At 39.2% G+C, this 24,720-nt stretch overlaps 1 protein-coding gene across 6 annotated transcripts in view; it reads right to left on the bottom strand.

The window, feature by feature from the left end:
• IDE (insulin degrading enzyme) overlaps positions 1–24,720 on the bottom strand; it is a 103,334-nt gene that overhangs the window by 50,318 nt on the left and 28,296 nt on the right. For all 6 annotated transcript variants that reach the window (XM_005301287.5, XM_065553522.1, XM_005301284.5 and 3 more), the window contains exons 5-10: positions 22,089–22,211; positions 10,252–10,364; positions 9,629–9,791; positions 5,067–5,159; positions 4,149–4,240; positions 630–710 (exon numbers count right to left, since the gene is read on the bottom strand). In XM_005301287.5, coding sequence (XP_005301344.1) covers positions 630–710; positions 4,149–4,240; positions 5,067–5,159; positions 9,629–9,791; positions 10,252–10,364; positions 22,089–22,211 — 665 coding nt within the window. The remainder of the gene's footprint in view (positions 1–629; positions 711–4,148; positions 4,241–5,066; positions 5,160–9,628; positions 9,792–10,251; positions 10,365–22,088; positions 22,212–24,720) is intronic.

The following is a 24,720-nucleotide window of genomic DNA, read 5'->3' as shown; positions in this document are numbered from 1 at the left end:
CCCTCTAGTTCAACTGGGGGGCGGGAAGTGACGGAGGGGTGGGGGAGGAAGAGTGCCAGATGCAGCACTTGGCAGAGGTGTGAGCCTTGCCTAGGCAGCAGAGGCAGCGATGATGTTTGTTGCTCACAGAAAAAAAAAGAGTGAGGGGAGAAAAAACAGTTTTTTGGACTCTTGGCATAATCTCAGACTTTTTTGTGTGTGCGGGTGGAGAGGTTGAATTCCCCAGGTGGGGAAGAAATGGGGTAAAAGTACTAAGTATACTATGCTATACTATACCATAAAAACTACAAAACTTCTAAAAACCAACTATACACAATATATTTAAAGCTATGATGCAGCAGAAAGGAGCTGAAGACACCAAAGATTCCAACTCAGACCCTGCACCAGAAAGAAGAAAGTGGAGAGGCATCTTTCCACACCACTCTTTATGCCCTTGGTTCGGAGCACGAGGAGAACTACAGCGCATGTAAGGGCCAAATGACACTGCTTGTAAAAAGATTCCAGACTCAGGTGCATGACACACATGCATACCCATGTGTGGAATACGCGCAGAGACCATCACTTTTAGAAGAATAGTAACATATTTCTTTCCATTCAGAGATTGCCCAAAATACAAATGCTTTACTTACATGCAAAATCCCTCCAAGCTTTGATGTATAACCTCGTGGTCGTTCTTTATCTTTAAATCTGAAAGCCACAGCATTTAGATCCTAAAAGAAAATAAATAAATAAAATTATGCATGGGAAAGCCATTTTCTACTTTGTAAGAATAATAAAAGTTTAATTAATACATTTTACACTCAAGCTCAAACTAATCATTTAGTCAAATAACTGAAAATAAAGGACTGGACATTTGATCAAATGCTTGTCAGTTGCTTACCAATTTAAATAACCAAATGAATCAGTGTATTACCCTTTTTTGTACACTATCATATACAATAAAACACCTATCATCCAGTAACTGAAAATCCCATGATTTTCTATCACTGGGTGACTACTTCTTTAGACAGTAGTCCAGTGATATCAGCTATTACATTCCAATGCTTCAAAAAGCAGCTCAGATTCAGAAGGACAAAGACCAGAAAGGTGGCAAGATCAAAGGCTTGTAGCTGCCCAGTAGAGCTCTCCGTTCTTCTTAGAATACCTAGAGTACAACATATTGTTGACTTTTGTATACGTTTGAATCGCCAAAGGCCAAACTCTCCTCTCAGTTACACAAGTGCTGTAGTTATTATTTGGCATACAATAATTCAGTACACACTAGTTGGTTCCAATAATGTTTCTTGGATTCACACCACCCCATCTCTGTTCACAGTAGAGAACTATACAGCTAAGTGATATCGTTCATTACCAGAAAACCATTTTGATTTAACTTATCAATATTTTGATTTATCCTCCTCCCCCCCAAAAAAAATCATGATAAAAATCTGATTAGATTTTTTTTTTGTAAGACTGTATATCTCCTGCCCCTGTTTCCAGTTAATTCTTACATAAAGTGTTATATTGTTTATGGAAACTGAGCCTAATATAGCTTTACAAGCCTTAAAAACATCCATGCTCTTTTCACATATCCAAATCCAAGGAAACTTCATAGGGAAGGGGGGAGGGGGGGAACAAGCTGTTGAAATTTCATGAGCTCTGGCAGCTGTGAGAAGGCTATGCAGGAGAAAGTAAAATTTACACAGCAGGATCTTGAGAAAGGAGGAGCAGCATCATGGAACTGAAGAAAAATTCTAGAGTAGGGATCAAGACCAGAGGCTGAGTGGGGATAAACTGGAGAGGTTGATGAGGAGAAGTTTAGAAGAAAGAAGCTGCCCAAATAGCATATGTGAGCAAAGGGTTGGAATGCAACAGGAACACTACGAACATTTCTTTATCCAAAATAGCACTTTGGCAACGGAAGTTTTAAAGGTTTTGAATGAAATATTCAAAGTGTTACACTGAACAAGAATAAATAAACTAACACCTGCACTTTTCCCTTTTTTCTCCTATTTAGTCAGCCAATGGTAGAAACAGAGAGGCAGAAGCCTTTCAGAGCCCCTGCACAAGGCATAACAAAGAACCAGGAGGGTGAGAAAAGGTTTTCCTGGTGCTGTCTTTAACCATATGAACTGGAGAAATCTCCCCTCGGACTGTACTACAAAGAGAGTAAAGAGACATCTCTTTGCAAACACCTGGCATGAAGATGGAAGGAATAAAGACGACTACTGTTGCATTGCTGGTCCCTCTATAACAGGATGAAGAGACATAATAGCAGGGGCTCCTGAAAGCCATGCGGTTGAAAAGCAGGGGTCTGATGTGAAGTGGCAATGAAAGGGAAGAACTTAAAAAATGAATTCACTAAAATGGGAGTCCTAGTTAGTGTAATTCATGGTTACACCATGTAAGATATATTTATACTCTATAGTTTGTATTTTGGTACAAGAGGCAATCAGTGTTTCAAATCACGATCATACAATGGTCAATAGTCTCATGGTCAAGTGGCTAGTTTGACAGAACAACATATACATTTGCTTGTAATGGCTAATTTGCAGAGTAATACATTATCTACATAAAAAAACCACACACAAACTTCACACCTAGAGAGAGAGAGAGAGACCTTCCTCAACACTGTTAAAACAGGGGCAAGGTAACTTATTTCTTCTGCCGTTTGAGACTGTCAACAAGGAAAGATTTTTAAGGGACCTTATGGCCATAAACATCAGAACTCCCTAAATAATTTTAGACGGTACATGTAGCAAAATTAAGTAAAAGTATTCAGACAGAAAAGTGATTTTTTTCAGTTGATACCGTCTCTCTAAATTCCTGCAGACTGTGTGACTCCAGCACTGACGAAAGGATAAAACTGCAGCTAGGGAGTAGCACAATATGGGAGGAATAGAGCTAATTACATTATATTCCCTTCTCAAAATGTAGTCCCACAAGTCCTAGGTACACAGACAGAGGTCAATTTTTTTTTATTTAGTAAGTACCTGGTGAAGCAAATTAACTTTTCTCCAGTGTACAACTATCTGTTATGGAGTTACAGTCTATGGCATTCTGCAGCGTATAAAACTTTGAAATATAGAGATGCACATGACTGGATAAGACCCTTAATTAATCATTCTATATCTGATATCATCATCTACATAACAGACTGGAAAAGAGATACCAACAAGCAATTACTGCTTTCCTGTATTTAGAAGTCATATAAAAATCTATACTGACATAGGTTTAGCCAAATGAGACAAGTGCTTGAAAATGTTAACATATTTGACATTTTAACCAAAAAATTCTGTTTTATATCTTGTCAAGTAGATAAAGATATTCTGACTATTCTAAGTGGAAACTATTACTAGTTACTAAGTTTAACAGGGTATAACTAAGGCCCTGATCCTGCAGCATTCACTTGCATGAGTAACCCTTACATGAGTAGTTCCAGTGACCCAATGGAGCCACTCTTATGAGTAAAGGGTTGAATTACATCTCACATCACCACTGAGAAGTGAAATTTTATTACTGAGTATTAATAAAGCAATTTCAAAGTTTGCTATGTATGCGCACACAATCACACAGCACTAGACTGCACTTCAATAATTAGTTCTGTAGAAGGTGCAGGATACAGCTGTACTGTCCAGGAGGAGTCCAATGAAGTAATTTCCTGAGCTCTTGTTCCACACGATAATAGAGAATACTAACCCCCTACATGTCTGTGCCAACAGAATTGTGCCAGTTGAACATGGGAAAGAAGGTGGTCCCATCCATTCCCCACCCATCACCCAACTGTACCAGGTGTGCAGTTCCTGTTTTCCTCCCACATCTGTAATGGAGATGGAAGAAGGCCAGGCAAGGGCATTGAGGGGGAAATGTAATACTTCTCCTGACACCTCTATGCAGCCACAGAAGGTAGGACCATGATCTAAACCATTCATCTGGCTCAGAAATAGCATTTTGTATTTATATTAAAAATACTGGTGTATTCAAAGTGTAAAGCTCAGCTTTATTTTTTTAATAAAATGTTATAGAGTCATACAAACTGCTTCTGTAGATTTGTGAAAGAAATTCCAATAGGGATTGGACAGCCATGGAATTTGGTTCTTTAACATCCAAATTCTATCTATAAAAACAGATTAATAGAGAATTGCTACTATAATTTAAAACTACTATACCTTGCACTCTTGGAAAACCCATTCTTGAGGTCCTTCTGTACGTAGTTTTTGAATATACTGAAACATGTGAAAAATTATATCTTCAACGTGCACTGAAAAACAAAGATTACACACTTAAAAAACTCCTTGCATTCTGCATCTTAAAAAAAAAATTTCTTTACCTAAAATTAGACTAAAAAAAAAAAGAATTATGAAAAAGTCTTCAACCTTGGTTAATTAGGACTTAATTCAACAAGGTATTTGAGTACACCTCTACCCTGATATAATGCTGTCCTCAGGAGCCAAAAAATCTTACCGCGTTATAGGTGAAACTGCGTTATATCGAACTTGCTTTGATCCGCCGGAGTGCGCAGCCACCACCACCCCCCCCTCCCCCGGGAGCATCGCTTTACCGCGTTATATCCAAATTCGTGTTATATCGGGGAGAGGTGTATGTGCATAGTCCCAGTGCAGAAGTCAACCTGACTATTTACTTGCTTGAAATGAGGCATGTGTTTAAGTACCTTATTGAACCAAAGCTTTATTTTCTATAGAATACTTTGAACATGTTAATTTTTCTCTGTGCATATAAGCATTATTATTTCAAAACAGATTTATATGGTATGAACCATCTAGCATGTACAGTGTAACAGCTTATTATATTTGGGGAGAAATTAATATCAAACATTTCTTTTGTGAAATGGTCTTATTCAATACACTCATTTACATTTGGTTTCTCACTCCTTGGTAAACAACATGCCTATCAACTTATTAAGAGGATCAATGTGCAGAACACTTTCACAAGGCACAGTCAATGTACAGAAATGTATCAGTTTGTACATTTATACTAATATAGTTAGTCTCTTTGGATAAGAGAATAAAAGCCAGAATGCATCTTGCTTTCTAATAGAGGAGACTGAAAAACAAATCTTCACTTACAAAGCCCTTCCTCTGTCAGGTCCACATTAATGATGAAGAACATGAAACCTCTAGCACCTTCTTTCTGTCCTCCAACCAGAGTATTTACCCAGCCTATGAAATTAAGAAGAAAATATATTTCAAAAAAAGTGTGTTGATTTATGCTGTTTCTCTAAATGTTTTTGGTGATAGTAATTTAAATATACACAATATGAACTCTGAAAAAACATTTGTATCAAACAACTTATATGTGGAGTACCTATTTCATAGACAAGTTAAAAGAAGGATTAAATACACACAATATTATCAGAAGCTGAAGAGGATATGTACATGTAAACTGTAGTCCCCTTGCCAGTATGGGGCTTCAGAGAAGCAGCTCACAGGAGCTCCCACAGACACTATCCCATTCATGGAGAGATCCAGGCAGTTTGCCCCAGCTGATGTGGAAGACGTCCGATGATACTGGCAGCGGTTGATGGCTACTGGCGTTACCTCGAGTCAAGGAGACAGCATGCTTCTCCCATTGTATTGACCAGGAAGAAAACCGGTACTGTCCGCATGCAAATCAACTACTGGACACCCAACAAGAGGGCTATTCTGCCCAATACATGATATCATGAGTGGATGATTTTGGATTGTCTGACTGGGTACAAATGGCATTTGCACTGTATCTATTACTAGATGCCAATTGGGCCAGAGTTCAAGGAGAAATTTGCCTTCATTTGTCCACTAGATTCTACCAGTTCAAGCACATGCCCCAAGACATTCCAGGGACTGATGGAGAAGGCAGAGAGAGACTGATGGCAGTCTTGGTACAGCTTGATGACTTGGCTGTATTCAAGAGCACCCTAGAGAAGCATGAAATTTGGCTCATGAAAGTCCATGATCGGCTAAAAGCGAGTGGGTTGAAACTATAAATAGTAGGGCTATCAATTAATCGCAGTTAACTCATGTGATTAACTAAAAAAAAATAATCACAATTAATCACACTGTTAAAATGAATACAATTGAAATGTTTTTCTACATTTTCATATATATTGTATTCTGTGTTGTAATTGAAATCAAAGTGTATATTATTTTTATTATAAATATTTGCATTATAAAAATGATAAACTAAAGAAATAGTATATTTCAATTCATCTCATACAAGTACTGTAGTGCAATCTCTGTCATGACAAAGTGCAACTTACAAATGTAGATTTTTTTTTGGTTATGTAACTGCACTCAAAAACAAAACAATGTAAAACTTCAGTGCCTACAAGTCCACTCAGTCCTAATTCTTGTTCAGCCAACTGCTAAGACAAACAAGTTTGTTTACATTTACAGGAGATAATACTGCATGGAAGCATGTCCTCTGGAATGGTGGCCGAAGCATGAAGGGGCATATGAATGTTTAGCATATCTGGCACATAAATACCTTGCAATGCCAGCTACAAAATGTCATGCAAATGTTTGTTCTCACTTTCTGGTGATATTTTAAATAAGAAGCGGGCAGCATGATCTCCTGCAAATGTAAACAAACTCGTTTGTCTGAGCAATTGGCTGAAAAAGAAGTAGGACTGAGTGGACTTGAAGGCTCTAAAATGTTACATTGTTTTGTTTTTGAATGCAGGGTTTTTATATATTATATATAAAAATAAAATTCCACATTTGTAAGTTCAACTTTCATGATAAAGAGATTGCACTACAGTACTTGTATTGAATATACAATATTTCTTTTGTTGTTGTTTTTTTACAGTGCAAATACTTGTAATCAAAAATAAATATAAAGTAAGCACTGTACATTTTGTATTCTGTTTTGTAATTGAAACCAATATATTTGAAAATGTAGAAAACATTCAAAAATATTTAAATGGTATCCTATTATTGTTTAACAGTATGATTAATTACACAATTTTTTAATTGCTTTCCAGCCCTAATAAATAAATAAGTGCAAATTTTACCAACTCATGGTGAAGTACATGGGACACATTGTATTGGACAAAGGATTTGCAACAGACATAGCAATGATGGAAGCCCTTGCCATATGGCCTCAGCAAAAGGATTTGAAGAGTCCGCAAACATTCCCAGGGTTCTGTGGGTATTACACGAGATTTTTGAAGAGCTACTCCATTGTGGTAAAGCCACTTAGTTTTCTGATGTAGGGTTACCCACCCACTCAAAGAAAAGGGAAGACTATCAAGAAATCATCTGACAGGGTGTATTACTGTGTGTCTGAACCCTCTGGCGATCAATGGAATGATCTTTTTAAGCCTTCAAAAAGAGAGCATCTACCGTTTGACTAATGCACCAGTATTAGCCTGTGCTGATAGCACTATAAGCCTTACATTCTACACACAAATGCCAGTCTTAGTGGGCATGAAGCTGTGCTTTACCAGGAGCATCCAGAAAGGTAACATTGTATAGCCATTTGCTAGCCGAAGACCATTAGACTCTGAGCAATGGTATGCTGCTCACAAGTTGGAGATCCTTGTGCTCAAGTGAGCAATGGTAGAAAAGTTTCATGACTAGTTCTATGGGGTGAAATTCCAGGTCAGAATAGATAACCCGCTGACCTATGCACTCACTACTGCAAAACTGGGTGCAACTGGATAAAGTTGCGTGTCTGAATTAACAATATAGGACTTAAGCCTGAAGTACCATCCTGGGAGTATAAACAGTGCTACAGACACTCTGTCATATAGACCACAATAGAATATAAACCCTTAACAGAACTGAGTGTCTAGTTGTTGTATAAACATATCTGAGAGACAGCCCCTCATTACTATTACTAGTGTAGGAGCAACAGAGCTAGTCTGTATGGACTCTCTCTCTTTGGAAACAGACTAAGAATATTGGGACTACTTTGGTCATCACTGACCACTTCACAAGGTATGCGCAAGTTTACCTGACAAAGCATCAACTTGCCAACATATTGTAGGAAGAATATGCCAATGTATTGTGCATTATTGGTCCCTACCAGAATCCACACAGACCAAGGATGAAATTTTGAAAGTTGCCTCATCAAAAGCTGCTACACCTCGTAAGGGTAAAAAAAAAAACCTGCAACTACCCCTTATCACCCACAGGGAGACCTTCAGAAGGAGAGGTTCAACTGCATGCTGTTAAAACATGTTGGGTACACAGGACTCTCATCAGAAACACAATCAAAGTCAATGTGTCTCATCTTGGATATACCTACAATTATACGCATAATGAAGCCACTGGACACTCACCTTAGTTTCTAATGTTTGGTCAATAAGATAGCTTATCTACCTGTAAAACTTTGTTTTGGCATTTCTGCTAGTGGACTCCTACTCAGACTGGTAAAGGCATGTCAGGATGCATGGACTTCACTGTAGAGGCCTAAAAGAGTGTCCTTTATCACCGCTACCAAAACATCCTTCAATCCTAGATCTGTCCTCTGAGCACCTGAATGTTGGATTTAGTCAGTTGTGGTAAGGAAGCAATGTACAGGCTGGTGAAGTAAATATATGCATGAGGAATAGCTTCTGGTTGTATCCCCAACTGGCAAATATTATGCCCTATGTTGGCACTTGTGGGGTTCCCCTTAAAGATTACTATCTGGCCCACAGCCCTCACTTCAGATGGAGACACATAAGTTCAGTATACTACAGACTACTTACTCATCTAAAAGAACAACTTCAAGAGACATACCAACAGGTCACTTCTGCTGCACAACAGAACAATCATAGTAACAAAGCACTCTATGGCCCCCAGGCCAGAGACCAAGAATTGCATACAAAAGACAGAGTCCCCATCAGAAACCTGCACATTTCTGGGACACACAAAACTGCAGAAAAGTGGAAGGCTGAGCCACACATAGTCAAAGAAAAGATGCCTAGCCTGCCAGTCTATCAACTCAAGCTATAGAAAGAATGGGTCCCTCTACTATCCTGCATAGAAGTCATATCCTGACAATAGGACATTTGGTGAAGATACCAGTCAGGACCTCCTCACATTCATCTATTACCACACAACAGATAATAGATCAACAATGCCCTCATATTATCACACCTTGCAACCCCCATTGGTCCTAAGATGGGACACAGAGCCCCTTAAAGAGAAGGAATAAGAGGCTACACCACCCTTGAGAATCAAGGGTGCCCCAGAAGAGGCATAGAAAAAAAATACTCCTTCTGAGAAAGCAATATGTATAATTACCATAAGGGAAATATCTAGGTCTGTATTTCTTTGCAGTTGTTTTGGGCATGAACTCGTATTCTGGCGGTAATGGATATCTCAGTGGTATACATTGTAGGCATGGATGGTATTCAGTAAAATGGTTTTGTAGTTAATAATTTGGCTAAACTTCAATAAAAATGATGGTATGTACAGAAAGTTACCAATCACAGTAAAATGGGATGCAAGAAACAATAGTTTCAGTATTTGAGGTTCTCTTTGTAACCAAACAGAGAAAAAAGAATACCTGAGAAATGCCTTAGAATTAAGATCTAATTTATTTTGATTTCTGATATTTAAGCTTTTAATTTTCAGAGGTCAACCTGAAGTAAAATATTGCTCCAAGGCTTAATGGCATATTTAATTTACTACTTTTAACAGTTCACTTCCAGTGGGCTTACCTTTAGCTTTGAGTTCTGATAAAAGACTTCCTGGACCTTCATGCCCAATGAGATGACCAAGGTAATGACCAGGGTTTGATTTATAGTATTTCTGAAGGTCGGGTATTGGAAACGTGACATAAAGATTTCTAATGTCCTTAATAGGTACCACTTTGTAAAGTTGCTAGAAGTAAAAATAAAACATTCCATTAATTCTAGTATTTCATCTTTTCAGCCGCATATATTATACCCTCATACACACGTTAACTACATACACACCTATACCATACCAAAAAAAAAAACAACAACAACAAAACAACAACACATTTACTTAGAGTTATTTCTTATAAACACAATTGTTAAAAATTCAGGAAACAACAAATTAATCAACATTCACAATCATAGCAATCTCAACTCACAAGCCTTAGCACCCAAACACACATTTGGAATCTTCATTTCTCAATTTCTCTCAATCACATTCAAATGAACAATTTAAACTATAACCTTGGCTAGATTAAGCTGTATTGTCTATAGACACCTGTAGTAGTAGTAAAGTGTATGATGGTGTTATTTCTACATGGAAAAAAGTAGAAGAACAGAGTTAAGGTCTTCAGAGAGTGTATACAGAAAGTCTCACAACTTACCCGAAGATGTTCTTCTTGGAAAGGATGTTCAGGAAATTCTGGTAATGGGACATTTTTGTTCTCTACTTCTGAAAATAGCTTCACTACCAAACTGGTCAGCTCATCCAAGGATTCTAAAAGAGAATAATTAGAAACAGCTCAAACATTGTCAGAATATTCCAGCAATCTGGGACTTACATATTTCTTTTAGAAAAATAATAATTATAAGGTTGGACTTAATGCCTCTCCCACCACCACCAAGTGAACTATGGTTATTTGGAGAGAGGGAATATATTCTGAGATTTATTTTTATTACTTATAGATAAGGTTTTGTGCTTTATAAACAAGATCTCAACTGTGGTTAAAATAAATTCCAAACTAAAAAAATCTTTAAGTTGCAGTTACGACTGCCAAGAACAGTTCAAGAGAAGACATATCAACCGTAAACACATACAAACAAAAACTATTAACATGTAAAAAGCATAATTAACAAGGAATCCAGTATAACGATGCTCAGCACTGCCCCGTGCGCCTTATGCCCTTCCAGAGGGAAAGTTTAATTGCCAAAACTCAAACATTGGAAAACCAGAAAATACAGAGTTAAGTGATATTTCCAATACCACCTTAAGTTTGCCCCCTTGGTTCCTTACCCTATGAAGTCCCTCAGGGACATCACAACACCTTACTCCTCAGCCCCTGTCAACCAGCAGCAAACCCCCTGGATCAATGGTGCTTCACAGAGCACAGTGAGAGTCTGCTGAATAGTATGAATAGGAATGCTGATTTGGAGTTGTCCTGGATGCGGAGAAAATGGCAATTTGGTTGGTGAGGGGAAAGGAACCATTAAATTGCCAGTTCCATTGCCATCCCCATGAGGCAAAGTTTTCAAGTGTTTTTGTTTTGCTTTTTCCTTGTAATGTTAACCTTCTTATAAGGGATTTGTCAGAGGAATTAAACTTTCACATTCTAGAAGGGCATGAGGAGCACTGGGCACCTAAAACCTTAACTCCATGGTAAAGTTTTTTAAATGTGAATTTTCCTTGTTTTTCTGATAAAGTGGTTATGAAGGGGCAGCTTACGGCACTCCTTCCAGCACATCAGCTACCAGATGGAGGTACTGCCACAGGGGTAAGGGGAGTCCTAGACTGTGTATTGCTTTCAAGGCTCAGCAAATCAGTGCATTTTAGACTGGCCCTTGGTATCAGACACTAGAGCAGTTCAGGAGCCAGAGAGAATACATTTTTATGTGGATACTGCCCATAGTTTTTTGGCTGGATCTACAGATCCAATCTACATAAACTTAATCACGGGAGTCAACCAAGGAGGGAGATTTGAACTTATGGTCACTGACACTGCAGATCAGTACCCTTCCGCATAAGCTACCAGCTGAGTTGCTCGATAGGTTAATCACTCAGCCTCTCTCTTACTGAACTTGTCCATGAGAAGCCTGAGCACTGAGCTGAGCATGAGAGTAAGCAATTTTCCTGATCTCAGCTCCCCACCCAGTCTCAGTATTATGTGCCTACAGGATGCATTGAACCTACCTATTTTCAGTTTCCCAAATCAGCAATCTGTGTCTGTGGTACGCATCAAGAATGCCCATTCTTAGCTCCCCAGTCCTGTTTCACACTATGTACCTGTGGCATGCGCAGAGTATATCCTCACTCAGCTACCCTGTTTTCAGTGCTGCATGCCTGATTCTAAAGCACTCTGAAAATTAAAGCTCACTTGAGGGAGGGACTTTATCCTGGGAACCCCGTAACGCATGGAGTCTAAATTTGCACCTTGTACTCTGACACGGCATAGCCATTTTCAAAGCAATCTGCCTACACATGTGCTTTTTGGAGCACTCTCAAAATAAAAGCAGGTCATTTAGGAGCAATAGCTCAGAAACCTTTTGATTAGGTGAACCCAAATTTATAACTCAAACTGTATCCCATACTCTCAACTGGTATACCACATTTCAAGATGACCTGAACGTTTCTGAGAGTTTTAGAACACATTGAAACTGACATGCTGTGTTTCGATTTCTGGTTTGCATCAGCCTTATGCACCCCTTTATAGAACCAAGAAGAAATGGCAGTAACGTTTTTAAGATTGCACTGTGAAACTGGTTCACTAGCCGAGATCGGAGAAGTCCATTGTTGTCATTTTCATGAGAATCCTGCCTACAGATTTTTATCTAAGTGTGGGCAAAAAATAGAAAAGGTTATAAGAACAAGTGAATTTTCAGATGAGGTGTTTCAGGAACCTCTTCACCCACTGACCCCAAATTTGTACCACTAATTCTATCTCTGGCCCTGATGTGGCACAGTAATTTAAGACAATCCGTCTATGTGCATTTTAGAGTCTACAGTAAGATCCATCCCCATTCTTAACAACGGAGTCACTAACACCCACTGCTCCATAATAGAAAGCCTAAATTAAGGTTATATGAGTAAAGTGACACAAACCTTAACATTTAATTCATGTGCACAGACTATTAAAACACATACTCACAATAACCAGCACCCAAACAACTATAACTGTCACTGCTTTTGTATTAGTATTTTAGGGTCCAATCCAGCTTCTTGAGTAACGAGACTTGGCTGCAATCTTACAGAATTTTATAACATACATTTAGATATTTGAATACATGTTTATATTTGTCCCGCAGCATCAAACTTGATGGTTCATTATGACATGAATACTTCCTTTTTTAATGCAATGGTTATTTCTATCATCGGGTATAAAATTTATGTTTAGTCTATGCTCATACAAGAGTCTTATCTCTAATGATATTCACCTAATTAAGGTGGAATTAATGGACTTGCTAATCAAGATACAAAGCAGAATAAAGAAGTAGATACAAGGCGGGAATTAAAGCAGCAGGCTACAACTTTATTAAACACATGGATGTAGTGATGGGGAGTGGGGATGTTAACGGGGTCCACTGCATGGTTAACTGGCCTTAAGCCACACAACCACATAGAGTGAGGATCAGCCCCCTTGCCTAGGTCGTCCCTTACTAAGGCAGAATTCAACCCAGCTATGAAGTCTACCCACAAAGGGGAGAGAGGGTACAGAAGAGGGGTGCCTCAGTCTGCAAAAGAATCAAGATCTCCTTGTGCCCAACAGAACAATGGGGACACGCCAGCCACCTCCTCGGTCCTATGCTTGGGTTTACCTAGGAGTTAGTCCCCTAAAGCCTTTTATCCACACTGGACACCAACCCCGATTTATTACCTTCATTAATTTCTCTCTTATGTTCTATTTTAAATTCCTATCTAATATTCTTTTTAACCTTAACAACCAGGCCTTCAGGATGCTCTGAGGAAGCATAAAAGCCTAGCAGATGCCATGCCAATTTTGCCCAGCAGAAAAAAAGATTCCCTCTTGACCTCAAAAAAAGATGATGTAGTCACACTCAAAGCAAGCCCCAAAACAGCTCTGATAGGTACAATAGTTTATAGAGCAGGGTGGATTGGGCAGCATTAAGATGTCCAAGATGGAGGCCCTGGAAGGTCCTTAAGTAATTGGCAGGTAGGGTGTCCACAGGAGCCAATCAGTTCTATTCCCTCTCATAAATCAACCAATAGGAGGCCAAGGTTGGCAAACACCCTTTTGCCCCCTATTTCTCAGCCCACATCTCTACATGCGTTGGGGGAGAAGAGGGTTACCTGGATGTACAAGAGTACAAATTTACCCCACAAGGGACTTCAAAGGTGGACCAGCAGAATGGTCCAAACAACCCACTGAGACTGGGGTAAAATTAGGTATACTGGCTTGCACTGCTAAAGTTTGTTGATTTTGAGGATTGTGTACAGCTATATGAAAGTCCACACATTTTTTATTACCCATGTCTGAATAAAAATAAAGTATCGTTTTTTACATACAATTCTGAGAAACTGACGAATGGGTAAGGTTCATTTAAACTTCGTAGTTATTGTGAGAGTTTTGTTTCTAGGGCAGAGTTCAAATTGCCTGTGTCATGGACATTGAGAATGTTTCTGTTTAACAGTCTGTATTTGAATTGGGTGCGGAGGTTGGTGTCAAGTGCTTTGTGTAATCTTAACTTGTGATTTAGGTAGCATTTATTTTTTGTGGGTTTAGTTTTAAAAACTGTACAGATGTTACATCTTTTCTTGAATTGCATTTAGGAACTTTAATTATAACTAAGTTTTTATGAGAGACCTAAACTAGCAAATTCACACCTCAATCTTCCATCTCCCTATTGACACTTGCACCCAATTAAATCTGAAACTAATCAAACTAAACCAAGCTTTAGGCACCCATTTAATCTAGAATGCACAAGGACTGTTAACTCAATTGGGAGATCCACCAAAGTACAGCTGAAAAGAGTATTTTATGTTGTATTCATTTATATTCTGTTGCACTAATTAACAGCACTGATTAGCGGATGACAAGAATGTTGTGGCTGAGAGTTTAGAGTGAAGCTCTCAAGGGCTAAACTAGTGTTGTCTGTGAAGGGCCCTTGGCTATGGAACTTCCTGCCATCAGAGATCAGGAGGAGCCTGAGTCTTGCAACTTTTAATTTTTGTTGCAAGTTCCGTGTCTGTGTGTAGGTCTTCCCCAATAATCGAGTCACAAAATTGCTAAGATATAGTCTCTTGGAAAGTAACTAAATAAATTATCCCACTTGGACAAACAGCTGTTAGGTAACTGAGGAGAGTTTAGGTCCCTGTGCAGACAAACTTACACAAAAGTTGCATGTAACTATGTCCCTCAATGATGGCTACTTTAGAAATACATAAACAACAGAATACACCGCTCTATAGCCAAAATGCTTCTGAAATAAATGTAGTCAAACTTTATTAATTCTGGGTCACTGAGAACGAAAATGATGCTTAAAATTGTTGATTGGCTCTAGTTTTCAAGATATGCTATTGGGTCAGTATATACGACCCTTGACTTGGGAATGGCAGAGGATAAGTGAGTTATAAAGGGAAGGGATCTCAATTTAAACCAGAAATGACTAAAACACATCTTTTACTGGATCTATGAATAAATCTATGACTGGGTTTGGACAGTACTTGCTTTTTAGGCAAAACAATTAATGATGCAATCTGAAGCTGGTATTGCGTCATACATGATATGAATTGCATCATGTTATTCCTAGAAGTCATGGATGATACAATCATAACGAAGCTTACATCACTCTGTTGAACAAACTGCCCTATATCAGCTCTAGAAATCATACAGTGTCGTGCTCTCTTATTTGTCAGTGTTTGATTTTGCAAAGGGACACATTTCTGTTTAGCCAAAGTGAGCAGAGATGCCTCGTACTTGTGTGAACAGTGCAGATAACTTCTGCTATGTTTGTGGTGAAGTGACTTGTGCATCACAAAAGCGCAGTATAACCACTATGGTTAAGAAAGCCTATCACCTTTATTTTGGCTGCAAAATTGGAGATCAGGACAAGAGGTGGGCCCCACACATATGCTGCAACAAATCTTCGCCAGTGGTTGAACAGGAAAAGGAAATCTATGCCTTTTGCAGTGCCAATGATTTGGAGAGAGCCAACAGATCATACCAGCAATTGTTACTTCTGCATGGTGCCTCCAGTTGGGAAAGCTGTGTCAAAGAAGAAAAAGTGGACTGTGCATTATCCAAACATTCCATCAGCTATACGCCCAGTACCCCACGGAGAAGGGCTGATGCACCAGAATCATTCTCACTTGAGTCAGATGAGGAAGAGGAAGAGGATGAAACTTCTGGTCCTGAACCATCAATGTCACAGGACCCACATTTTCTCCCATCCTCCTCCTCTGAACCACACCTTACAACACAAGGTGAACTGAATGACCTTGTCAGGGATTTGGAACTACCCAAGAGTAAGGCAGAGCTGTTGGGCTACAGACTACAGCAGTGGAATCTCCTGGCAGGTGAGGTTAGGATTTCCATGTTCCGTGACCGTCAAAAGGATCTTGTCCCATTCTTCTTCATGGAAGGTGATCTTGTAGCCTGCAACAACATCGATGGTGTGATGGCAGCCCTCAACATCGTTCACGATCCAGATGAGTGGAGACTGTTCAATGATTCATCGAAGACGAGTCTTAAAGCTGTTTTACTGCATAATAGCAATGTTTTGCCATCAATTCCAGTTGGTCATGCAGTCCATATGAAGGAAACCGATGACAACATGAAACAACTTTCGAGGTGCATAAACTATGACCAACATCAGTGGCAGCTTTGTGGCGATTTGAAGGTTGTTGCTCTCTTGCTTGGTCTGCAGACTGGATACACAAAGTACTGCTGTTTTCTCTGCGAATGGGATAGTCGTGCAAGAGATTCCCACTCCATCAAGAAAGATTGGCTACTCCAACAGTCATTGGAGCCTGGGAGGAAAAGTGTTCAGCATCCACCACTTGTTGAATCAAGGAAGATTTTGTTACCACCCTTACACATCAAGCTGGGTCTGATGAAGAACTTTGTCAAGGCCATTGACAAAACACAAGCAGCTTTCAAGTACCTCCGTGGAAAATTTCCAAGGTTAAGTGAAGCTAAGATAAAGGAAGGTGTCTTTGTTGGTCCTCAGATTCGTGAACTTCTTCGAGATGACGCATTTGCCCATGCACTGCGTGGCAAGGAAAAGACGGCATGGAAAGCCTTCCAGTTAGCGGCAATAAATTTTCTCGGAAACAACAAGGCAGACAACTACAGGTTGTTGGTGGAAAACCTCCTCAAGGCATACAAAAGCCTTGGTTGCAACATGTCACTAAAGAGACATTTTTTGCACTCTCATCTAGATTTTTTTCCACCGAACTGCGGAGCAGTGAGCGACGAGCACGGCGAGCGATTTCACCAGGACATTGCAACAATGGAGAAACGCTATCAGGGCAAATAGAGCCCATCAATGCTTGCAGACTATTGCTGGACAGTGACAAGGGATGCTCCATTTAATGAATACAAGGGACAAGCCAAGAAGCGCCAAGTAGACACTGAATAGGACTAAACTATGTACACAATAGTTTGCCTTTTGTTTCATAATAAATTGTATTTATATCACCCTTTTGCTGATTTTTAAAGTGTTACATAAACAGGATAGGTGAAATATTATCATGTAAAGCACCCATAAACACATGAAAAGACCTAGGTTTACAATTTATGATTAAAACTCTACTATCTACACAATATACATAGACATAAAATGTAAAACTTAAATATCTTAGAAACAGTAGCCAGTTTTTTTTAATTGTCATATTTGAATTCAGCACATCAAAATACATAATAAATAGCACATTTTAGCTCTGAAGCAGACGACTTCTCGAAAATTGTAGACCAGTGATATTAGAGTGAGCATTCTCTATACAAACACCATGAGAGTAATTTTTCAGAGTACTTCAACAGTATTCAAGATGGCAGCACCAAAAGATTTCAGCTTCCCCTTCTCAGAATAAAATTTCAAAGGCTATTTCTATAGGAAGGAAAATATGGAGCCATCTAACAGTTAAGAAATCATGCTGGAGAGAGTTCCATGCAAATACACTTTTCTTAAAAAGTCAGAAGTCTAGTAGCTATACTTTGGAGTTTTCTGGTCAATCTCTAAATAAAGTAATTTGCAGGGTTTTTGCCGCCCCAAGCGGCGGGAAAAAAAAAAAAGCCGCAATCGCGATCGGCAGCAGCTCAGCCGCACCGCTTTCTTCTTCGGTGGCAATTCAGTGGCAGGTCCTTCCCTCCGAGAGGGGAATGAGGGACCCACCGCCGAATTGCTGCCGAAGAGCCCGACGTGCCACCCCTTCCCCTTGGCCGCCTCAAGCACCTGCTTGCTAAGCTGGTGCCTGGAGCTGGCCCTGGTAATTTGTATACTTGCCAGTTCAATATTTTAGAGATTTACTAACCTACTCAGTGACATATTTGTTACTTTGAAAATTATATTCCAGTTTGTTTTGTTTTTTTACTGTTTCAGGCATTTTTGTCAAAGCCTTGAAGCTATGAAAAGAAAAAGGACTTAACGAAGTATTATGTAAGAGAAAGTATTATTCAGCACAAATGTATGATTGAATAAATAATACAGCAGGCTCTTCAAAAATATTGAATCAAAGTTAAACAATTTAAGAAAGATTTAAAAGAATTCTCAGAATATTATTGGATAAAGATTGCTAAAGCAACCCTTCTAAGATTTACGTAAATCTAAGAAATGAATAAAGTAATACCTTCCCTTACATTAAAAAAAGTCAGTCATAGTATGTAACATCAATTTACATGAATTGTACCAACAATATGATTAAAAAACTCTAAGGATCTTATCCAACTAATGTAAATGGAAGTTTCGTCTAAGAAAGAACTGTAATATTGTGACTTATCACAAAGTACTGTTAAAGGTAACCTGCAAAAAAATAAATAAAAATATTAAGGGCTTGAATTATTTATTGTTATGCTTTGCTTTTGAATAAAAAAGTTTTTTCCATTCCCACTCCAAAAATGTTTTCTCCTTATCCTTGTTTTAACACAGAAATATCCAGTCCGGTTTTCCTAGGCCTGCTCTACATTACAGAGTTAGGTTGACGTAAGACAGCTTACGTTGATCTAACTCTGTAAGCAGGTGACGCAGTGTCCATGTAGACACCACGTTACTTACATCAACTGTTGACTATCAGTCCTGCATGGGGCTCACAGCTGGAGCCCGCCCTGCGCTAGGGCTGATAGCTTGGGCTGTCAGCCCCCCCGGGGAGGGTCCAGCTGTGAGCCTCAAGGCAGGGGGGCCCCACAATGCCCCACTCAGTTAAGTCGGTGGGAGCGCTCCTGGTGACAACACGCACCACTGACAGGATCATAGTGTGGACATGAAACACCACTTTAATTACTACGGTGACTGTACATCGACTTAACTTAAGTCAACTTAATTTTGTAGAGTAGACATACCCCTAGAGAACCTCCTGGGAGGCTTAGAATATGCTGTATTTTGGAGTTCTCACATCTTTACTGAAAAAGTGAGCATATTGAGTTTTTAACAAAGACATTTAATATCTAACATGTTAATTAGTCATTGAAATTAAACAAGTATCAACAGAGAGTTTTAACATCGTGATTAAAAAAAATCAATTGCCCTCTCAGAGACTCTGCTTTCAGGCTTTTGCAATCTTACTAATTCTCCACTGCTCAGAGAGTTTTTCAAGGACAAACAAGTACTGAATTTCCAATCCCATAAATAATCAATGAATGAAAGAATAAATAAATAAAATAGTTCTTAAACATCCCCACCCTCTTTCCTGTTAGGACATCTAAAGCAGTGGTTCTCAAATTATGGGTCAGAACCTGTTTTAATGGGGTCACCAGGGCTGGAGTTTAGATTTGCTGGGACCCAGGGCCAAAGCCCGAGCCCTGCCGCCTTGGCCCAAAGCCAAAGCCCGAGCTGCACCGCCTAGAGCCGAAGCCCAAAGGCTTCATCCCTGGGGAATGGGGCTCGGACTTCAGCTTCAGCCCTGGGCAGCATGGCTCAGGGTTACAGGCTCCCCACCCGGGGCTGAAGCCCTTGAGCTTGGTTCCCCTCCACCCCCCAACCTGGGATGGCGGGGCTTGGGGCCCCCCCCGCCCAGGGCAGCGGGGCTCTGGCAGGCTCAGGCTTTGGTCCCCCTTCCTGGGGTCATGTAGTAATTTTTGTTGTCAGAAGGGGGTCATGGTGCAATGAAGTTTGAGAATCCCTGATCTAAAGGAGACAAGAAAGAGCACCTTAAAAACACACCCACCCACCCATGCACCCACCCACCCCCAACAGTTTGCAGGTCAAATTAAGGCTGTGGAAAAAACAAAGATGTTCACAGTTCTCTAATCATCATGTAATGTTACAAACCCTGCAATCCTAAAGCAGGATAGCATGAGTTAGGCACATGAGGCCTGATCCAGCAGTCCATACTTGCACAAAACTCCCATTAAGTAATACATAATAGTAATAATACCACCACCTAGCTCTTATATGGTGCTTTTCATCAGAAAACTGTAAAGTGCTTTAGATGGAGGTCAGTATTTTAGAGATGGGGAAACTGAGGCACAGAAAGGTGAGATGACTTGCCCCAGGTCATCCAGCAGAACAGGAGGGGGGTAATAGAACACAGGCAGTTCAGTGGGCGTAAGGTTGTAATTCCACAAGCATAGTTAGTCAATTAATTTCGTAACTTGAATTTCATATTAAAAGATAGAAAAAGGCGAGGTACCACAGAGGTTGATGATAAAAAAGCAGATGATGGAAAAAAAGACAACTAAGGGGGGATATGATAGAGGTCTATAAAATTATGAGTGGTGTGGAGAAAGTAAATAAGGAAGTGTTATTTACTCCTTCTCAGACCACAGGAACTCGGGGTCACCAAATGAAATTAATAGGCAGCAGGTTTAAAAATCAAACAAAAGGAAGTATTTCTTCACACAACTCACAGTCAACCTGTGGAACTCTTTGCCAGAGGATGTTGTGAAGGCCAAGACTAACAGGGTTCAAAAAAGAACTAGTTAAGTTCAGGGAGGATGGGTTCATCAATGGCTATTAGCCAGGATGGGCAGAGATGGAAACCATGTTCTGAAGTGTCCCTTGCCTCTGTTTGCCAGAAGCTGGGAATGGGCGACAGGGGATGGATCACTTGAGGATTACCTGTTCTGTTCATTCCCTCTGAAGCATCTGGCATTGTCCACTGTTAGAAGACAAGATACTGGGCTAGATAGTCCGTTGGTCTGACCCAGTATGGCCATTCTTATGTTCTTATGATAGCATATACTCTTAGTAGCCCTGATTTAGGAATGTTCTTAAACATGCAAGTAGTCCCAATGAAGTTAGTGGGACTACTCATATGTTTAAGAGAAGGAAGGTACTCAAGCACATGCATTAACTGGGATGTACAAGTCATCATACGGTATGTTTATGTTCCATGCAATGCTCAACGTCATTGCCGTAGCAATTTTTTATTTTTTTCTCAAAAGCAGTATTTTCTAAAAGTAATTAGACAGTTCATTCTATTGTTCTTATTTGACTCTTCTTTAAAGCATGAGTATTACCACATTATGTTACTTAAGAGGCAGACAAATTTAACAAAATCTATCAAATTCCATGATTTTAAAAATTAATAATTTATTTCACATATTTGGAAGTTTGAAATGATATATCTGCTTATTGAATTTTGTCTGATCATGTATGCACCCCCCCGTTATATTATTGTAGTATGGCTCATGAATGCTGGTCTCCCAGTATATTTAAAAGTTTTTCAACACATTGTTATTAAGGTTTTTGAAACCCTCACAAAAAATATGGTCCTGATTCTAGGAGGTGTTGAGCATCTGCAACTTTAACTGACTTAATTTAGAATCTTGAGTGCACAGCACCTCTGAAATAAAGGCTTCTAATCTAATTTCTAAATTTCTATAAAACAGATATCTAGATTAAATTTTGGCCCTTCTATCTTTGATTATAGGTCATTGTGGAATTATACAAACATGCATCAGAGAAAAATCACCAATTATGCAAAGTATTTTCAGACTAGATCTGCTAAACTGCGTGTGATACATTTCTAAAAATATATTTATATAAATTTTAAAAACCTCTCTTATCTGAGGCACAAGTACTTCTTTATCATGCAGCATTCCATAGCAAGTTTTAGGATTGGAAAAAAATAAAAAAAAATTCTGCACAGATTTACACACGCTGAACTGTGCAAGCAATGAGTATCCTCACTGACTTCAATGGGACCGTTCACAGTGCATAAAATTAAGCACATCTTTTCAGGATTGGGACCCTAGCCGCCTTTGTTTAAAAGCCTGGAGAAAAGTCTTAGCTGATTTAAGTATGTCTTATTTTCTTCTATAAGAATTCAAATAATAAATGTAAAATCATACTCAGCTAACCAAGAAACTACCATTAAAAGTTTGGCTCTCACCTCGTCCTAGGACACAAATAGCCATTAAATTTGATGAATAATAAGTGGAGTGGAACTTCAACAGCTCTTGTCTTACATCTATTCCTTCTTTAGTTGGTCTAGTTTCCAAAGTGAATTTGTTCCCTGTAATACAAAAGAAAAATCATGAAGATATTTATTGCTGGACATACACACACATTATATGAATTTACAAACTGAAAAAACCTGGTCTGATTACCCTGTGTTCTAGGTGCATGTACAAACTTTTATTAAGAGTACATACCAAAAAAATCAGATTGCACCAATATCAGCTAATCTCATCAGGACCAATCAACTCTTCCATCCTCAACCCACTCCTTTCTTAAAAGGCTGGGAAAATAGATAACTTTGCAGTAAAGCTTACAAGTCAGACAGACTCTTTCAGATAAAGGAAAATTCCCTTTTAAGTAGTCACTGCTATTGATTTTTGAAGGTGTCACATTAATGCACTGATGGCAACTTTTACTGTAAGAAAATATTTAGGTTTGTAGTTAAAGCAGCAGTCTTGTCTGGTGCAAGAGTAGTGAGGGGACACTAGAAAAAGTCAGAATTTGTGAAAAGCAAGCTGATCAGAGTTGGATTCTAGTCCATTCCACTTCACTTGGTAATCTTTTGTTGTGTTCACGTGGCTGTAAAAGAAACATACTAGAACTTTGATAGGCTACCAACTCTAGGACTAATTTTACATTACAGCCAAACAAAGTATTCAGAAAAAAGGAGCACTTAATAAGAAGGTAGGAGGGTAGAAGCAAGACAACAGGGTGGAGGGAGATAATAACACAGGATATGCAATAGCAAGAAGGATAAACATGCTATTAAACAAATCTCCAACACAGGTAGCAATTAACATACATCACCAAGGCAATAAGTAAACACCAGGCGTTATATAAGCTTGCACCAGAAGTTGCAGGTACATAGTTTCTGGTCTTCAACCAACCAAGAACCACAGGTATCCAGTATACAAAGTCTTCATGAAATGATTTATTACTTTTATTTAAAAAGTTATATTTGAAATTGAAGTTAAAAAGAGCATAAGAGCACATAAATATAGTTCTTTAACGTTATTTGTTTTTAAAATGTTTGGTTGTTTCCTTTTCCTGATCTCCCTCTATCTCTGCTAAGCAGAACACTGATGTCAGGAACTTACTGGCCTTTATAGAGCTCAGCCTGAAGCCCGAATGTAAAAGTACATGTTTCAAAAGACTCACCTAAATGTTTAAGTCTATCATTTCCATTCCCACCGAAATGGGCAATGAATTGGCAAAAACAAGGTAAGATACCAGATGATTATTTTATAAAAATGGTGTTGCTAGGATATATATGATTGCCAGAAAGTGTCTGGGGTATGTGGGTGGGTGGGCAGAGCACCAGACAGTGCTTGATGTCTGGGAGAGGTAGTTGGGGGAGAGTGCTGGAAGGTATTTGGAGTCAGGGGAGGGAGTTGAATCGCTGACAGATGTCTGGGGCTGCTGGATTAGGTAGGCAATGAGTGTATGGGGGTTACTGGGGACTGAGTGGTGATAGTAGGAGGAAAGTTGGTGGGCTGACTGTCTATCCAGCATGAGAAGCAGCACAAGGAGAGTCTGCTTGGCTGATGGCAGAATAGATTCCAAAATGACCCATGGTGGCCTGAAGTAGGAATTATAGCCATTCCTGCCGCCCAGCAGAATGCATAACATCTCAGCTGCAGACAGGGCTGCCACATGTGTGCATCATGCAAAGTGAGAGACACTTGGCAACCCTCTGTGTAATTAATCTGTGGTGTTTTTTTTTTTTTTTTTTTTTTTTTTTTTAAAGCTTTGGTTCTTCAACTCAGATCGACAAAAGGTCCTCTTTAAAATATCTGATTACAGAACTGGGGCCTAAAATAATACTATACATATTGAGAATTATCAGCTAAGTATTATTACTACTGAATTTGAAAATATTTCAGGCACCCTATCTAGAAAAACATCTGTAATCCTGACCAGCCATAAATCCCCACAGCTAGCTATGGATATGACAGTTGCATAAGGCAGAAATATTTCAACAGGAACTCTTCTAACCTGCAGAAAATGTTTTCTGAAACTTTCCTGGATACCTCTTGGGAGCGGCACAGGGATTTAAAATCAGTACTGATTCATAAGCACCAAATCCTGGCTTGCTGAGATAAACTGTTTTTTCCTTATTAGAAATTAATCCACAGACACTGGATTTTCTCCCATGGATCATCAGATAGGTAACTTGCAACACTTTCCTTAGATTTTTTTCTCTATACATTTTTAAAATGATTTCCCACTTCAGCGAGTCCTTCCTTACTAGGAGAAAGTCAACATGTCCTCATCCAAATAATCTTACCACTTTAGGACACTAGAGTCAATTAGTCAGACACTGCATCTATTAATCAGCCAGAGAACTCTTCTGAAAGCCTTACATCCAAATGTTAAATATTAACTGAGAATCCAAGGACATCATCATCAATTGTAATAATGTTCTTTTTGCTCTCTAGGGGTCATTGGAGCTCCGGCAACCCCACACTTGCAGTCCCACTATCCTCAAGGCATCGGATTTCTGTGGCCATGATGGGGTTGATAAAGCCCTGAAAAAGCACCTGAAGTCCAAGAATTAAATACAA

Source organism: Chrysemys picta, chromosome 7, assembly GCF_011386835.1.
Source record: "Chrysemys picta bellii isolate R12L10 chromosome 7, ASM1138683v2, whole genome shotgun sequence".
NCBI classification, from domain to species: domain Eukaryota; kingdom Metazoa; phylum Chordata; order Testudines; family Emydidae; genus Chrysemys; species Chrysemys picta.
The sequence above is the reverse complement of the archived record's forward strand: the minus strand, read 5'-3'. Positions and strand labels throughout refer to the sequence as shown.